The sequence below is a fragment of the Pectinophora gossypiella genome, chromosome 9 (assembly GCF_024362695.1).
Source record: "Pectinophora gossypiella chromosome 9, ilPecGoss1.1, whole genome shotgun sequence".
In the NCBI taxonomy this organism is placed as follows: Eukaryota; Metazoa; Arthropoda; class Insecta; order Lepidoptera; family Gelechiidae; genus Pectinophora; species Pectinophora gossypiella.
Window position 1 is genome coordinate 2,100,706 of NC_065412.1, and position 18,700 is coordinate 2,119,405.

General features: G+C 39.6%; 1 protein-coding gene across 1 annotated transcript in view; it reads left to right on the top strand.

The window, feature by feature from the left end:
- LOC126369364 (uncharacterized) overlaps positions 1-18,700 on the top strand; it is a 308,405-nt gene that overhangs the window by 268,966 nt on the left and 20,739 nt on the right. Inside the window, exons 3-7 of the mRNA XM_050013716.1 lie at positions 5,081-5,202; positions 12,050-12,862; positions 13,297-13,437; positions 15,839-15,963; positions 17,613-17,741. Of these exons, the coding sequence (XP_049869673.1) occupies positions 5,081-5,202; positions 12,050-12,862; positions 13,297-13,437; positions 15,839-15,963; positions 17,613-17,741 (1,330 nt within the window). The remainder of the gene's footprint in view (positions 1-5,080; positions 5,203-12,049; positions 12,863-13,296; positions 13,438-15,838; positions 15,964-17,612; positions 17,742-18,700) is intronic.

The window sequence follows — 18,700 nt, forward strand, 5'->3', positions numbered from 1 at the left end:
CACTACGCAACGTGTGGGGTACGCCGCACGGAACGATCCAGAATTTTCCGCTTTTTCCCTGACTAATTTATTCTACACCCTTACCACACTTCATAGTGTTAATTATAATTTAATGTCGTAGTTCAAGTGCCTGTAAAATTTACCTCCGTGTAATGGGTAATAAATCCTGTAAAGTCTGATATACGGCGGTGTGGGCCAGCTTTATGTGTCTAGTTGAAAAGTTCAGCGATACATGCGGGCATTTTACTGCTTTTTATTACTTTCCTGTGTCCTTGTGGTATTAAAGGGTTTAAGAACCAGCTTATATTATACTAGGGGACCCGACAGACTTCGTCCAGTCAAAAAGATTTGTAATGTTTGTAAATTTGCAGTTTTTTTGTTCCTACATATGGTTAGACAACGTTTGTATGGGAAAAAGAAAAGGGCTGTTTTTAGGATTTTTCCGGCAAATATACGATTTTTTCTCACCGTAAAAACTATAATGGACTTCAAAGAACATTTAAAAAAAAAAGAATTGGTCTAATTGGTCCAGGCGTTGTTGAGTTATGCGCTTACATTTTGCGATTCATTTTTATATTATTAGATATGGTAGAGCGGATTTTTTCGTAAATGAATAGTTCGTAATGTCAGATAGAAAAGAATCAAACCGCCTAATCTCGACTGATACATTGGTATGCTGGCAGCACAAGCTGAGCCATTTCCATTTGCCCGTATTCGCAATATTCATAATTAACCACTTAGTTTTATATAGCAAATGTAAATTGTTACTGGCAATAAATTTATTTTATTCTTATTCTTAATGAACGTCACAATAATGGCTCCTGTACCTTGCCAGAACTAACTCACTCACACTCTCTCGAAACATAATCACTAATTATACTAAACAAGACGTTTTGTTCAATAATACATACGTATGTCATGATTTAAAAAAAATAAGTAATTTAACTATTAGTCCAAAATAGGATTTTTATAAAGTCTTCTTTAATAAAAATGGCAACACAGAACTTTCGACTGTTTCCTGGTGGTTTATTTCTCGACCAATCACAGTCGACCATTTTATTTTGGCTTTGGTGGGGCGAAAGGAGGGGAGCTTCAATCGGTCAGGTAGTCAGTCAGTTGGAGTTAACCAGGAGTACCATCAAGTCGTTAGCTAAGTGTAATCAGTGCCAAGTGGTGAAATAAACAGATAATACAAAGTGTATTGAGTTTTCTTTATGAAACGTATTAATGTGTATTTATTGTAATTGTTATAATTTTGTAATACTAAATAATTATAATTGTGTAAGTAAGTTTAAGTACTATGTATCTATCTACATATATAACGCGATGTCCGTGGCCTCACTCGGCAGGGCCCGCAGAATACCAGCGTCGTGGCTCACGCCGCGACTTATGCTGAGCGAGGTCCTTTTATTCCGGACTCCACCGCAGATGATCGGGCCGTCAGTGCGTTGCATTTAGTATACTTAGTTTTATTATTATTGTTTTTATGATTCTGGTTTGTTTTTCTTTTTGTTTTGGATATTTTTTTTTGTCTGTGTACTTATTGATTTCCGTGTGGTTTCTGTCCTTTGTTAAATGTACCTGTCTGTCTGTGTCTGTGGTGTCCGGAAGTAATAAATGTTTCTTTCTTTCTTTCTATACATTGGAGCAGCGTGGTGGAGTATGCTCCATACCCCCTCCGGTTGATTGAGGGGAAGCCCGTGCCCAGCAGTGGGACGTATATCATCATCTCCCTAGCATTATCTCGTTTTTCACAGGGTCCGCTTACCTAACCTGAAGATTTGACAGGTCCGGTTTTTTACAGAAGCGACTGCCTGTCTGACCTTCCAACCCGCGAACGGTAAACCAGCCCAATACAGGTTAGGTCACATACCTCTGAAAATGCATCTCTCGAGAATGTGGGTTTCCTCGCGATGTTTTGTTTCACGGATAATAATTCGAAAACAAATTCGTTTAAAAGTTTAGGCCTGTGCTGGATTCGAACCTGCGACCTTAAAGTGAAAGGGAAGCGTTCTACCAACTGGGCTAAGTAGTGGGATGTATATAAGTCTGTTTATAATTCAAATTCAAATTCAAAATATGTTTATTTCAGACATTAACACATCCATAGGAGTTAGTATGACATAAAACTTAGCTTAATAAATTACAAAACAGAGCTGAGTTTCGGATATAGGTTTATGAGCCTATGCTATGTCCAGTGCCCAAAATGAACTCTGGGCACAGGCTGCTACAATTTTCAGGAGTTTTATGTGTTACCTACGTGTATAAATTCACGTCCGCAAGCCGTAATGGGAAGAAGGCAATACACAAGTTATTCTGAATACAAATGGTCTTAAATCATACTACATCCCTTAACTACATCACTAAAGCAATCGAGTTTTGGATTGGCGTTTGATTCTCTTCCATTAAATGTTAGTATTGTGATATTCTACCCACGTTATGTCGTTTATTTTAGTATTTAACACCATTTTACCTAACCTGCAAATGTAAGCACTTAATCCATTTACTTTTTTTTTATAAAAGAAACAGGCATTGATAAGTGGCGTTAAAGCGTGTCTAATAGCGTTTTTTTTTATTCTTTACCTGTTTATCATTGCGTGCCTTATGCCAATAAATACAACTGTCTACCTGTCTATTCAGTTTATCGAGTTTAGGTTAAAGATAAATTGCTTATTAGCTTGTAGGCTAGATTGTAATACACTTCTCATCAAAAAAATCGAAACACCTTGCAAGTTTACGTTTTGTCAGGATTATCAGAAAAATGTGTACATTTAGGAATAAATGTTAAATGTCGTTTAATAGTGAGTAATATGAGCTTATCAAATCTTAATGTTAATGTTCTAAATTTAAATGAATTTTTCATAGGTTTCGTATTTTGTTAAATGAGTCATTTTTATTCCGTATGGAGTATAAAGGAAATGGATAAAACAACACACGTAAATGAAAAAAAAAGCTAAAAAACGTTTATTTAATAACTTGTATTCCCTCCCCGAGCTCTAATTACTGCTTCCATACGGTTCTTCATCGATCGGATGAGAGTCACGATCACATGCTGTGGTATATTGTCCCATTCCTCTTGGATTGCATCTTGCAGCTGGCTAAGTGTTTCTGGGGCAGGATCTCTTGCTCGAATTCGTCTCTTTAATTCATCCCACAGATGTTCAATGGGATTTATGTCCGGGCTTCTTGCTGGCCATTCCATAATAGAGATATCGACTTCGTTAAGATAATCTCGTACGACGCCCGCGGTGTGAGCCCTAGCATTGTCGTGCATGAATATGAAGCCGTTGCCAATAAAATGTGCATAGGGCATCACATGAGGCTTGAGACACTCTTCGACGTACCGATGACAGTTTAGTGCAGGCAGACGTGGCCCAGACACGAAAGCAAGCTCTGTCTTACCGTCGGCGCTGATTCCTCCCCAAACCGTCCACGAACCGCCACCATAGCTGACCTTTTCTTCAATGCAGCATTGTGCATAGCGTTCTCCGTCTCTTCTGTAGACCTTGTTCCTTCCGTCGTTACCATACAGCATAATTTTACCCTCATCAGAAAAGAGAACTTTGCTCCACTGTAGGTATGACCAATTTAGGTGCTCACGTGCAAAGTTAAGGCGCGCTCTTCGATGGTCTGCAGTTAATTTCGGCCCATTTGCTGGCTTATGCGGTACCAGTCCACGATCCTTCAACCTTCTTCTAATTGTAGAGTCACTTACAGCCACCCTTCGTACAACACGAAGCCGCTGCTGCAGTTGAAAAGCGTTAAGGCGTCGATTTCTTAAAGAAGTTGTTACAATAAATCGATCATCTCGCTCAGAAGTGACCCGATTCCTGCCAGATCCTGAACGGCGCGTGAACAAACCAGTCTCCCGATAACGTTTATAGACTCTATGAACAGATGACAGGCTTAGATGCAGTCTTGCAGCCACAACACGCTGACTAAGGCCAGAATCCAGCAATGCCACAACTTGGGCGGCTTCTGTGGGCGAAGTATCCATACGTTTTAGAAAAAAAACCTTTTTTCAGACGTCCCGAAGTCACAGTATTGAAATAAAAAACAAAAAGTTTAAGGATAGGCGCCAATTTTTAGTTTTTAAACGCTAAATGTACTCCAACCCTAAACACACATTTGTCTCAAAACAGTGATTCATTTCGTTTATAAGATAAAGAAATGAAATTCTAATTTTGAATTTAGAATTTTCGCTTATTACTGTAATGGCCAAACTGCCAGCTATACATTTATGTATTTTTTTTCATCGTATGAATTCTTTTTTGTGTTAAATTCGGACAGAAACAATGAAAACGGAAGTGTTTCGATTTTTTTGATGAGAAGTGTATTATGAAGCATGATATTTAAGAGTTCTAATGCTTTATTTAAATTTAAAAAACTTTTAAGAGCCCGTGACTTGTATATATTATAGTTAGGTAAATAGTGGTCGGGACAACCTGCTTAACGTGCCCTCCGAAGCACGGATCATCTTACTTTCAAACAATCGGGTGATCTTCTGATATGACTCGCCATGTTTTTGTAGATTTTTTAAAGTACCTACAATGATAACCACGAAAGCGCCATTTTGAAAAGTAAAAAATAATAATATAAAAAAGTTTATTTAGGTAAAACCTATGACACACATAAACATTTACAACATAATATTTAAAATATACACACATTAAAATTTTGTTGGAAAACATAAAGGTATATATATGGGTGCCGCAGCTCACCAAAAAAGGCCAGGGTTCAGTGAAAATTAACCCAGAGGGCAACACTGATTTTCAACCCACGCCGATCGGTGAAACGCGAGTACCCGCACAATAAATTTTAAAAAATAAATAAAGACATAGGTGATTAGTGATTTTTGTTAACGTAACCTCGCAATAGACACGCTAGTTTCAGTCCAGGTCAAATTTGTTGATTGAAATTGAGGTTTTGATGAAGAAAACCACATCAGAATGTGATTTTTCAAAAACGCGCCTTTTTACGTGATTTTCACTATAAACCGACGATACATGGATAGGTACTTAGACTCTAAAGGGTTTTTCTTGCATCGGGTCCTAATAACATGAATATTGTATTGTTGCAGGGAGTTCAAGCTGGTGCTGGTGCCGGATCCTAGCTCGGTGTTCGCGGATGGCGCGCAGTTCCACTCCTCCAGCGGGCCTCTGCACTACGACACCGCACACGTCTACTCCGGACACCTCGAAGGTCAGTTAACTCATAAACCCGCTAGTTCCAGCTAGTTCCGCCCATATAACAGAGATGGCGCTTATCCATACTATGATCAGTTCGGTACCCCGAGACATCCTTTGATGACAGCACACACACCACCGCCAACACTCACACGCTCACACGTAGAAGGTTTCAGGGCACCTCAAGTCAATGTCATTCGCGTCAACGCAGCAATATCCTAGAATATTTCACCTTTTTTGTAAATTCTAGGTTATTTTTGTAACGACGCGAATGATATTGATATTAATATTAATAATAATAAAAAATAATAAAAAAGTTTATTTAGGTAAAATCTACGACACACATATACATTTAAAACATTAAAATATACACACATAACATTAACATTTAGTTAGAAAACATAAAGGTATATGGGTGCCGCAGTTCACCAAAAAAGGCCAGGGTTCAGTGAAAATTTACCCAGAGGGCAACACTGACATCCGGTGCACTGAAATTCACCCAGAAAGTACTTCTTTTATTGTGTGGGTTGTGAGACCAATGACCAACATCATCAGGGTTACTATTGAGCCTTTAAAGGCCCCTAACATGACTCATATAACGACTACATACTTATACGTAATAGTAGGCGGGACCGAATGCTTAACGCGCCCCCCAAAACACGGAAAGTACTTACAACTCGTTTGAATTAACTACAACATGATAATATCGTGTGTCCGAACATCGATAATAACAACAGTTGCTATTAATGACTAATATTAACTGCTAGATATCGGTTTGAGCCTCATTGTGCTCATGCAACGAGTTGCCAAATATGTACGTACATTATGTGAAAATTTTCACCAAATCTACTATAATCTATAGCTAAAGCTATAGCATAGAATAAGAAATAATACTTCGTATATTTACGGCAACTCTCCACTCCCCACCAGCGTCTGAGCTAGGTTTACCTCATCCCCCTCGAACATAGTTTAGTCTTGAATCGTATGGAGTCAGACGTCACACATACAGATGCGCGTGTACGATAACGTCAGTGTGTGGTGTCTGTGTAAAACGAGGTGGTTTGTATGAAGTGTGGGGTGTGACTATAGGTACCTTATTTAACGTAGCATGCTTATAGTGACATATCTTTCGTCTCTTTCGCACTGAGCGATGTACTATATCCCTGTTCTGTTGTCATCTTATAATGCACATATTTGACGGTCGAAAATCTCCGTCTATATTTAGGACATTTTAACACTACACAAAATAAAATTCGTCACAAAGCTCTCGCAACCCTGGTAGAAAGGCATGACTCGCAGTTCACGTCGCTTCTTGTACTATAGGAATCTTCTTGTACTACGTTTAGAACGGCAACTCATCTCCGCTCCCCACCAGCGGCTGAGCTAGGTTTATCCCCCCCTCCCTCAGTCTTACTTTAGTTTGCAATCGTATGGGCGTCAGACGTCACACATACAGTTGCGCGTGTACGATAACGTTAATGTGTAGTGTGTGTGTAAATAAATCGAGGCTTTTTGTATGAAGTGTCCAGGGTGCGACATTGGTCTATTTAAGTCGAGGTAAAATCAAGCTCGTTCCAAGCCCGTATCGGTGCGGGGCGAAGAGTTTCCCTTCTACAAGTGTTACTGTTTATTCTATGACGGAACCCTGCGGGTGCGAACCCCGGTTTCGCTTCACTAGTTTTTTATCCCTCCGTTAATTGTTCACAGGATTAAATTGTTTTCTTTAACGGCCCACCCCTCGTGCGGGCTTCTGTAATTACTTTAAAGATCCAGTTAAAGTGCTTTCTCGTTATAAGTAATAAAGATTTCGAATTGGACGCGCTGCGGTAATGATCGACGGTATTAGTTACATTCTGTGTAACCTTTTCAGGCTTGGCTTTATTTATAAGAGTCAGGGGCAAGATTTTTCTGTAGAGACCACAGACATTTTTTTTTTTTGTTTTGGTTTTCCCCGAAGGGTAAGGCAAAGGGAACTATGCCCATACAGCCATGTCTGACGTATTTTTTTTTCTTGATGATTAATGAAATGATGAAAGGTGATGATGATGAAACCTAAGCCCCCACCCTCGGAGTAGACTCCTACTCCGAACCCCAAACGAATTAACTCAAAAGTCCGCATAAACTTTTGAGTTATGAAGCGGCTTCCCAGCACGAAGCGAAAATAGGCAGATACACTTTGTTTATTGAATACTCCAATATAATAACACTCGCGAATGTCTTCCGACTAACTTAATGCGATCATTAACCACAAAACACCACTTCGTATTAATTATTTAGATTACTCAATGAAGAAAGCAACTGTCCCGTTCCCGTTTCCCGCCGAAAAGCCACAGACATCCTGAACATAGACCCACATTCGCTAAGGAGTTTTTCTAAAAAAGTATTCGAACCTTGTTGTAAATACACATACATTCAGTTAAGTAGATAGTATAAATACGTTCCCTCAAATTAAGATGTTGGCTGTTTAAATAAAGTGCAATATGCCCGTTCGGCGGCGCGGCGGTCGAATGGGAAAAAATATTTTATTAATAAGTACTCTTTGAGGGAGCTGTTTAAAGAAATAAATATACTGACGGTCGCAAGTCAATATATTTATGAAAACATTATGTATGTACGTAAAAATGTATCTCTCCTTCCGAGAAACTGTGAAAGGCATACTTACAATACAAGGAATAAAAATAAAATTGCTATTCAAAATTCTAGATTAAGTAAAATAAATTCATCTTTTTGGGGTTATGTATACGTTTTTACAATAAAATACCAGATAATATTTTAAATTTGTCAGAGAATAAATTTAAAGCTCACGTGAAGCATACTTTATATAAAAAACCTTATTATAAGATTAATGATTACCTAAATGATAAAAATGTCTGGTATTGAATGTGTTCCTCTAATTATTAAATAACTTGTAATGTACCCTCATTGATTTAAAAGATGTGTTGCTGTTGCAGTTTCTTGTCATTTCTTCTCCTCAGCCATAACACCTTGCGAAACGACGCAAATTCAAAAATGTTACATTGACCTTCAACAAGTTTATCCATGATAATTACGTTGAATAAATGATTCTGATTCTGTACTAGTAGTAACCAAACTTTACCGACCGAGCTAGAATCGGGGTGCAGCGCGCGCAATAGATAGGTACTAACACAGACAGACTACACAATACACATTCATGGAATTCGTATTTGTTTATATTACTATATTTATGTACTAGTTAACCTACATTTTTTTTTATTCCAACCTTAAGTATTTACGTTTACATCTTTGCGATAATATTTGTTTATGAACACTATAATTTTATTAAAATAATTTGGTATATATTATAATGTGTATATTAAACATCATTAACACATGTTTATGGAACACGATGTTCGTGCGTCACCCAATAGGGTCCACATAATATCAGCGTCGTGGTTCGCGCCGCGACTTGTGCTGGGTGAGGCCCTTTTATCTCAGGACGTCCACCACCACCTTATGATCATTTCGAGAAACATCCGTCTTGCTTTTTTTTAATTGTTTTAGTGGAAATTTGATATGACGTTATTGTCTTTTTTGTGTGTGTGGCGTCCTTTTATAATAAACTAATTCTATTCTATTCTATTCAATATCGACTGTACGGTCACGAGCATTAATATGTATACACTTTGGTACCATGTCACATTAACTTTTTTGGCAAATTGAACTGTAATTCTCACTAAATGTCAAATATGTTAGTGCGACAGAGTCCTAAAGTGGGTACATTATATTGCTCATGACTGTACAGTATCGTTACACGTCGTCGTTGTGACATGATGCGCCGCGGACACTTTTTACAGAGATTGGTTGTCTATTTATTTTACGAGGTCTATGGTGATCTTTAGTTTATTACGCCGAATTGGTAGATTCGATTGTATTCTTAAAGGTGGTTACAGACACTTTTCTTGGCATGTGCCCCACACGCCATCGGCACGCCTTGCAGTGTACCTTCATATAGGCTAGATTCCAACTAGTCAAATCAGTTACTTTTTTCTACAATTTTTTTTATTGTTTATAGGTTCTCTAGACTTTCAAGTATTGGCAAAAAGATGTAGAGCTCATTTAGCTAAGTTTATCTATGACTGAAATAATAATTACAATCACCGAATGGCGTGGCTACATTTACGCCATCTATTTTCGCCGAGATAGGGTCCCAACACCCTTCATCATCATCATCATCAGCCCATTAACGTCCCCACTGCTGGGGACGGGCCTTCCCTATGGATGGATAGGGAGATCGGGCCTTAAACCATCACGCGGGCCCAGTGCGGATTGATGGTTATTAACGACTGCCAATGCAGCCGGGATCAACGGCTTAAAGTGCCTGACGAAGCACGGAGGAGCTCGAGATGAAAACTTTTTTTTGTGGTCACCCATCCTATGGCCGGCCTTTGCGAAAGTTGCTTAACTTCAACAATCGCAGACCGAGCGCGTTTACCGCTGCGCCACCGAGCTCCTCAATGTATATAATAATGTTCCACCGAAAAAAAAAGTTGGCAATAAAAGTTTATTGCAAAGAAAAACCAAACGGAATCTAACCCACCGAACCATTTAAAATAATATGATATTCAAGACGGAAAAACGGGTCTGTAATTTCGTAACCTGTGATTTGCAGTTGATATTCGTAAAGTAAATCCGAATGCCGGACGACGTGGCTCGAATTACTAAAGAGGTATTTGGGGGCACAACATACCAACTCCAGGCACATCTAGTAGGAATGTGATCGATACCAAGTTGACAGCAATTTGAACAATCTCTGCCGCATTTCCGAGACATTCTATTCATTTCCTATCCCACTAGGACACCATGGTGGCGCCACTGTGGTGTGCTTAGCCGACCAAATGATATGACAAAATGTTTTTAAGTGAAAAGAACCACAATAAAGAACCATAAAAAAATGTTGGACTAACGTAACACCTCGGCTAAGGGCATCGTCTGAGAGGAAGAATATTTGAAAGAATTAATCGACCCTAGTGGGTCGATAGCGATAAGCTCTGAATGAAGGAAATCGTCAACCACGCCGGCGGAGTCGGTGTCCGGGAAAGTAGTTTTAGGTGGATGAGAAAAAAGATATTTTTGAATTTTAGTTTGAATTTAAATACCTACCTCTTTGTTCTCAAATGAACCCTTCACAACAAAGAACAATCTCTACCGTAATCTGCGGTAACCGTGGTAGCCCAGTTGGAAGTACGCTTAATTCTCATTATGAAGTCGCAGGTTCGAATCTCAGCATGGGCCTAAACTGGCTAAAATAAAACTTCAAGACTATCCATTTTGGCGTGCGCTGAAAACACCGTAAGAGTTACACAAATATAATGAATAGTGGAAATACATCTCTTAAATAGTTCCACAAAAAAGTCCGCGATAGCATAGGTATATATTTTATGTGTAACTTATTTGATTTGTTTTTTTATTACTATCGAAACACTTAACCACAAATATATAAAATCGTGGACCGATTTGAGTGAAAATCGGCACACAGACCTAAGACGGATATAGAATATTTCCGAAGATGGACTTGACAAATCTGAAAACTATTTTCTGATAATTTGCTATCTCATGGAAACATAACGTTGTATATACGTTATGAAGTGTCTTTGTAGCACAGAGGCTGCTGGGAAGTTACCTGTTCTCAAACTAGGTAATTAGCAGAGCTTTGAGAGTCAAAGAGGCACGTAATATCCACGGGAACGATTACGCAACCCTCCCTCGCATTCTTTGTCTCGTTCCCGCGACTATTTAGCCCTCGTGTCGCAATTACAGACTCAATACAGAACGTTATAATTGAAAACAATTAACCACTCAAAATAAACAACCGCTTCCAGCAATATATTAACCCGTCTCATTTTCCACGCTGTTGAAGCAGCCAATTAAACATGAGCTCAAGAAACTTCTACATTCTGCGACTAACTTAATAAAACGGAATTATGTGCTGCGACCCATCTGCCGCGCGCGAGACAAAGTGAATTTTGATGAAATTAGTTCAAAAGTTTAATGGGGTAGGTATGCTGCCAGAGTTCCTCCCCCATGTTTTATAAACACCCCTCTACCTACGATTCGCTTAAACGCCGCGAATTCATAGATAATTTAACGGTACGAAGGAAGTGTTTCGCCTTGAACAGTATTAGAGACATCACGTAATGGAAAGTAAAATAACTTCAACACGAGTTTGAACTCCTTTTTAAGTCAGGAAAATGCTGAACAAAGAGTTATTCGGAACTTTTAAAATCTAAATTTCTTAGATCTTTAATGGAATTATTAAAATACAAAGTCCATGGATTATTCTTGATGAAATTCGTATAAAGATCCGTGGGCGTGAGGCGCGGAGGGTTCCATCAAATTACACATGGCCATTACTCGAATTTATTTTAATCTCGAGCCAACCAACCGCATTGACGGGAAGGCTTTGAAGTTACCTTTTGGGGAATTCCACGGCGACACCAATCTCATTAGACTCGTTTCACTGAAATTCCGTACCTTCTCGGTTTTCGAACCTTGTTTTACACTTAGACGATTTTTTACCTGAAGACTGAAGGAGGGGGGTAGTAATTACCGTTATTTATGAGCGGTTTCAATCCCCTCTGGTACTGCAAGTCGTGATTTTAATTCATTCAGAGTCCCAGGGCTCTTTGCACCTCGAATTAGTTTGCATAAAATATCGTCCGCCATTTGTTTGAGCGTCGTCGAGTTTGTATTTCTCAAAGGTTATTTTGAAATAGTGAGCGGTTCTGCTTGACTGTTTGCAATACAGCCGAGGGAATGTTTACCAGACGTCTAGGGGATCTAATTAAGTTGATATTTTGTCAAAATATTTACCCTATCTAAATGCAAATTGTGTTTGGTTACAGATGACGAGTTATCTCATGTGTACGGAGTCATAACGGCGGACGGGCTCTTCGACGGAACAATTTGGACTCCGACAGAGGAGTATTACGTGGAGCCTTTGTCGCGGTACAACGTGGACCACCACCCATCCATGCACAGCGTGATCTACCGGCGTTCCGACGTGGACCACCCCAACGAGAACGGTGAGACTCCGTGCGCGTCGCACCTCCTCCACGTCAAGAGGACCCTCGGACAGAACGGAGAACTATTCAACTTCACTGACAACGGTGATTTAGAAGAAATCTCCATACGCAATTACACAGAGGATCTTGGCAGCGAAATAAACAGACGCAAGAAGCGATGGCTCCCCGACGACCAGATGCAGGACGACGAGCCAAAGAAGAATCCAGATTTACCTTTAGACTTAGACGTCCCATACACGAGCAACAGCGATCCGTTCGAGAAGTTTAGCACGAGGAAGCCGAAGACGAAGATTGATAAGAGCAACCTCATAACTAAAGTGCGACTTGACTCCGAGGAATCTAGACCGAAACCAAAGACGCATGTTGAAGTGATAAAGACTAAAGCAGGTGTAGTGACAGTTAGTAAAGACATTGTAAAGAAGGAGCCTGTAGGGTATACAGTGTTGACGGCAAACGGCACTGACGATGGTAGACACGTGAACAAGAGGGCAACGGTGGACCCGAGGAAGACCACTTGCCTGGTGTACCTGCAGGCCGATCATATGTTCTACCAGAGGTACGGGTCGGAGGAGGCGTGTATTGAAGTCATGACGCGACATGTACAGAAAGTCAATGCCATATACAAAGTCACTGGTAAGATTTTTTTAAATTTATACATGTTTGTACACGTGGACTTATGCTAAGCTCTATCGTCACTAATTTAAGAGCCACGCTCTTGTCGGTGTAGCATTTTCCATGCCACTTTTTAGGGGCAAATAGGGCATAGTAGTTCCCTTTTGCCTTTTGCCCCGCAGTACTCTGTCTGACGCGAGTGGGATGGCGCCCAAAATAGTCTATTTTAAAGCCGTACTAGGTCTCCTGTCCTCCGCCTCTGAATAGTACTGACAGTCACTACTGCCCTCTGTCAGGTTCCAGGTTACAGAAGTTTCTTTGTGAACGTAGGTTTACAAAAAGATGAATTATTCGGTCTCTATATTCAGCCAGCAGCGGCGAATATTACCAAAAATACCATACTAATTACATTGGGTAACTGATTAATTTGCTAATGACGCAATTTACTCTTTCAGACTTCAATCAAGACGGGAAGCCAGACAACATCACTTTTATGATCAAAAGAATAAAGGTACACACGTTAGACGCTTTGAAGGACCCAGCGTACAGATTCCCGAACAATTATGGTGTTGAGAAGTACTTGGAACTTTTCTCCGGTAAGTAATTTATTTATTTTGATGAATACACCTACAACTCACATAGACGGTGTGTGTTACTGGCCGTGAGTTAGTTTATGGATTATTTGAAATTTTATATTTTGAATGATTCTCTTCTGTTGAGTGTTCCTAAATTTTGTCAGTTCTCCATACTGTCCAGCTAAAATTCGTAACGAATTGCTATAAAATTCGGAGTAGCGTGGACTGTATCCTAGTACCTACCTTACCTTTCAGTTTCAATATCTTCAAATCGATATTAATCCAGAAAAGAACAAAAGATATTTTTTGTCTACGAAATCTTCCCTTAAGGGGATAAAAAGATATTGGAATAGAACGTGTCGCGCGCGATAACCGAATTCTATCGCGGGTGAAAAGCTACTAAATATGTAAAATTATTGCCACTTTTTATACAAATTCATAAGAAGCTACGATTGAAAATCGATAATAAATACATATTGAAGTAGACACAATTAATAACACACATAAGTAAAAAGAAATACACAGAAAAAGAAATAACACAAAAGACACGTGCTCCTACCCATACCCACTCTAAGTGGGGTCGGCACACCATGCATTCTTCTTTCATCCATCTCTGTCAGTCGTCATTTCAATACTCACACATTCTTTCCTTCATTACACAATCCTTTTGGCTTTTTGGCGGGAAACGGGAACGGGACAGTTGCTTTCTTCATTGAATAATCTAAATAATTAATACGAAGTGGTGTTTTGTGGTTAATGATCGCATTAAGTTAGTCGGAAGACATTCGCGAGTGTTATTATATCGGAGTATTCAATAAACAAAGTGTATACCTGCCTATTTTGGCTTCGTGCCAGGAAGCCGCTTCATAACTCGAAAGTTTATGCGGACTTTTGAGTTAATTCGTTTGAGGTTCGGAGTAGGAGTCTACTCCGAGGGTGGCGGCTTAGGTTTCATCATCATCATCTTTCATCATTTCATCAATCATCAAGAAAAAAAATACGTCAGACATGGCTGTATGGGCATAGTTCCCTTTGCCTTACCCTTCGGGGAAAACCAAAACCTACTAACTTAATGCGATCATTAACCACAAAACACCACTTCGTATTAATTATTTAGATTATTCAATGAAGGAAGCAACCGTCCCGTTCCCGCCAAAAAGTCTATTTACACAATCCACAATTTTTGAAACGCCAAAACAAAAGAAAATGACACCAAAGAGGTAATAACCACATAGTTTTAAACCATCAAACTTTTGTCTATGGTAAGTATTTTGTATCGAACTTTTTCAATTACAAATTCAGAAGGGACACCCCGTCTGGGCCTATGTGGCGAAGGCTAGACCAATAAATTATGTGTTACCAACACAATGTATTCGTATATGACTTATTAATACGGCGGCCATACAAATACTGGCGGGAAAGTTTTACACTCGGGACAAACTCACATTGAATACATATTCTAGAAAGGTTTAAACTTCTCGAGTAAGTCCTTGTAGAGAAGCACTGTAAAGTATTAGATTTTAATAAGTTATGCTGAAAACTGAACTAGCAAGTACCTACTATATATGAGAACCACTCTAGCATCATATATTATTATACGGCCTGTTGTCTTAAACGTTGTACCGGGTGAGAGCCTTCAGCGCTCCCCATTTGGCCGGCTAAGTCAAATCTACAATAAGTCACGTCAAAAAAAGGACCTTAAATATATTTTTTTGTTTTGGTTTTCCCCGAAGGGTAAGGCAAAGGGAACTATGCCCATACAGCCATGTCTTACGTATTTTTTTTCTTGAAGATTCATGAAATGATGAAAGGTGATGATGATGAAACCTAAGCCCCCACCCTCGGAGTAGACTCCTACTCCGAACCCCAAACGAATTAACTCAAAAGTCCGCATAAACTTTCGAGTTATGAAGCGGCTTCCTGGCACGAAGCGAAAATAAGCAGATACACTTTGTTTATTGAATACTCCGATATAATAACACTCGCGAATGTCTTCCGACTAACTTAATGCGATCATTAACCACAAAACACCACTTCGTATTAATTATTTAGATTATTCAATGAAGAAAGCAACTGTCCCGTTCCCGTTCCCGCCAAAAAGCCCCGGATCATAAATAACTAATATCACGCGAATTCGAGGATTTGTGCCCGGTTAAAGGCAATAGGCTCGTCACCTGGCGAAGAGTGGGTGTGTAAACTATGCACCTCTGTCTACCCCTTTGGGTTACATGCGCGATGCTATGTTGTTATGTCGCTGAGACAGACTGACAATATGAATCTTACGGTCGTAACGCCGACAGTCTCTTTAAAATCCAAACTCCATTGTCTGGAAACCTTGGTTTTGCGAGGTTATGGTTCGTGATCATAAGAGCTGAAGAGCTTGAGATAATGATTTCATAATAATGACGTTTTTTTTTTGCAGAGGAGGACTATGACGCGTTCTGCCTCGCGTACATGTTCACGTACCGGGACTTCGAGATGGGAACGCTGGGGCTCGCCTGGACGGGGGACCTCAAGAACGCGGGTGGCGTCTGCGAGAAGAATGGGGTAGGAATCTATTCTATATTTATAATTTTATTTTCTTCTCAAAGAGAAATAACAATGAGCAATATTAGTACATAGTACGTAGCGTGTGTGTGCGTGCGTGTGTGAATGCGTGCGTGTGCGTGCGTGTGTGTGTGTGTGTGTGTGTGTGTGTGTGTGTGTGTGTGCGTGCGTGTGTGCGTGCGTGTGTGCGTGCATGTGTGTGTGCGTGCGTGTTTGTATGTATGTAGTCTTAGTAGTACCATAGAATAAGGAATAATACTACGTATAGAACGGTAACTCTCCGCTCCCCACCAGCGGCTGAGCTAGGTTTACCTCAATTATTAATTACTTAGTAATATTGAAGAATAAAGTTTCTATTTTGTTTTGTGATATTATATTTTCCTTTCTTCTGTTAAATGATGTTAAACTATAGCAGATACCTACTTACAAAACCCTATTTAATATATTCTTTTATACTTGATTACTCTAATATTTATTTTCTATCCCATTTACCTGATCCTATTTTTTTTTTGTAAATATCCTTTCCCGAATGTTATTTTCCTTCCTTTTAGTTTCCCATTTTTTTTTGTTTTGGTTTTCCCCGAAGGGTAAGGCAAAGGGAACTATGCCCATACAGCCATGTCTGACGTATTTTTTTTCTTGATGATTAATGAAATGATGAAAGGTGATGATGATGAAACCTAAGCCCCCACCCTCGGAGTAGACTCCTACTCCGAACCCCAAACGAATTAACTCAAAAGTCCGCATAAACTTTTGAGTTATGAAGCGGCTTCCCGGCACGAAGCGAAAATAGGCAGATACACTTTGTTCATTGAATACTCCAATATAATAACACTCGCGAATGTCTTCCGACTAACTTAATGCGATCATTAACCACAAAACACCACTTCGTATTAATTATTTAGATTACTCAATGAAGAAAGCAACTGTCCCATTCCCGTTTCCCGCCGAAAAGCCTTTTAGTTTCCCAATCTTTTAAAACTTGACATTGGCACAAAGCAGCACTAGTGCCATTACAAAAAAAAAATAAAGGTGTTTGTTTTCTTTTTTTTTTTGCCCATTTGAGGGTCAGGCTATGATCATAAGACCATGATGCCTAGTCTTCAGTACATGTGTTTGTTTTTTCAAAAAATATTGTCGTTTTAATTAACCTCACTGTCACAAACAAGCAGTTTTCATCGTTTTCAGCCATCCTAACTTTACATTTTTTATGAACTAGACGAGATCCCGAAAATTGATATTTCTAATCCCGCGGCATCTCGAATTTGCGATCTCGGGTCGGGATTGCATTCCCTAATAGGTAAGTATTCGTCCCTTTCCTTTTCGGCGAAGAAGAAAATTAATTATTATTAAAAAAAAATAAAAAATAATTGAGGTGTCTGCAGGAATCGGGGCCAATGAAACTCTAAAAACGAAAGTTAGGTTTTATTAAGTCCTGTCAGGAGCAATATCATGTATCCACTTTAGAACCCTGTCGCACTATCATATTTGACATTTAATGAGACTCACGGTTTAATTTGTCAAAAAAGTTAATGTGACATGGTTTCAAAGTGTATAGGTACATATTAGTACTCGTGACCGTACCTATCTACCTATCTTACTTCCTCCGAAATTTCTCAATTAATCATGTTTTTTTTTTTAACTTGCAGCACTATCGAGGCAGCATGAAGTCCCTGAACACGGGCATCGTGACCCTTCTGAACTACGGGAAGCACGTGCCGCCGGCAGTCTCGCATGTCACTCTTGCGCACGAGATCGGACATAACTTCGGATCACCGGTAATTTATAAAAAAAAAACAAAAGAAAAAATCTTTTAGATTTAAACGACCAACAAAAATAGAACAACGTGTCAGCATTTGCCGAGACAAAGTTCCTTTAAAATTATTTTCGCTTCTATGTTCAAAACCCGAGAATCTTTCACTTCATTAACCCAGATGTAAATTCTGTTTTGCTCGAATAAAATCGAGCGATTGGGTGGTGAAGAGAGGGAAGACGAACGTTCGAGAATATTCTTTTAAGAACTTTCCTTCAGATTATTCTAGAGATACCCACAATAAACGCATTCCTAAACTTTGTAGATTTTCATCGTGGCAGGGTTAAGGAATTAAAGTATTTTATTGCAGACGAAGCTATTCGTAATTTACTTAGGTACCTACTTAGTAATAACTATTCTAGGTACATTTTAGTTGTAGGATACAGCCATAGAATAAAAAATAATACTATGAGAAGACCTCGGTGGCGCAGCGGTAAACGCGCTCGGTCTGCGATTGTTGAAGTTAAGCAACTTTCGCAAAGGCATATGATGGGTCATAGGATGGGTAACCACAAAAAAACTTTTCATCTCGAGCTCCTCCGTGCTTCGGAAGGCACGTTAAGTCGTTGGTCCCGGCTGCATTAGCAGTCGTTAATAACCTTCAATCCGCACTGGGCCCGCGTGGTGGTTTAAGGCCCGATCTCCCTATCCATCCATAGGGAAGGCCCGTGCCCCAGCAGTGGGGACGTTAATGGGCTGATGATGATGACTACGTATATAACGGTAACTCTCCGCTCCGCACCAATTCGTACCGGGCGCCGACTTCACCCCCTCTGGGTCTTACTTTTGTCTTAAATGGCCGTAAGCCGCTAACGAGTAAGAGGGAGAGCGCCTGAACTGTGTCTCGCTCGCACCTATGCTTTAGACAAGCGAGAATTAGATTTTTGTATGGAGTGTCCAGGGTATGGTTTGCATACAACTGTT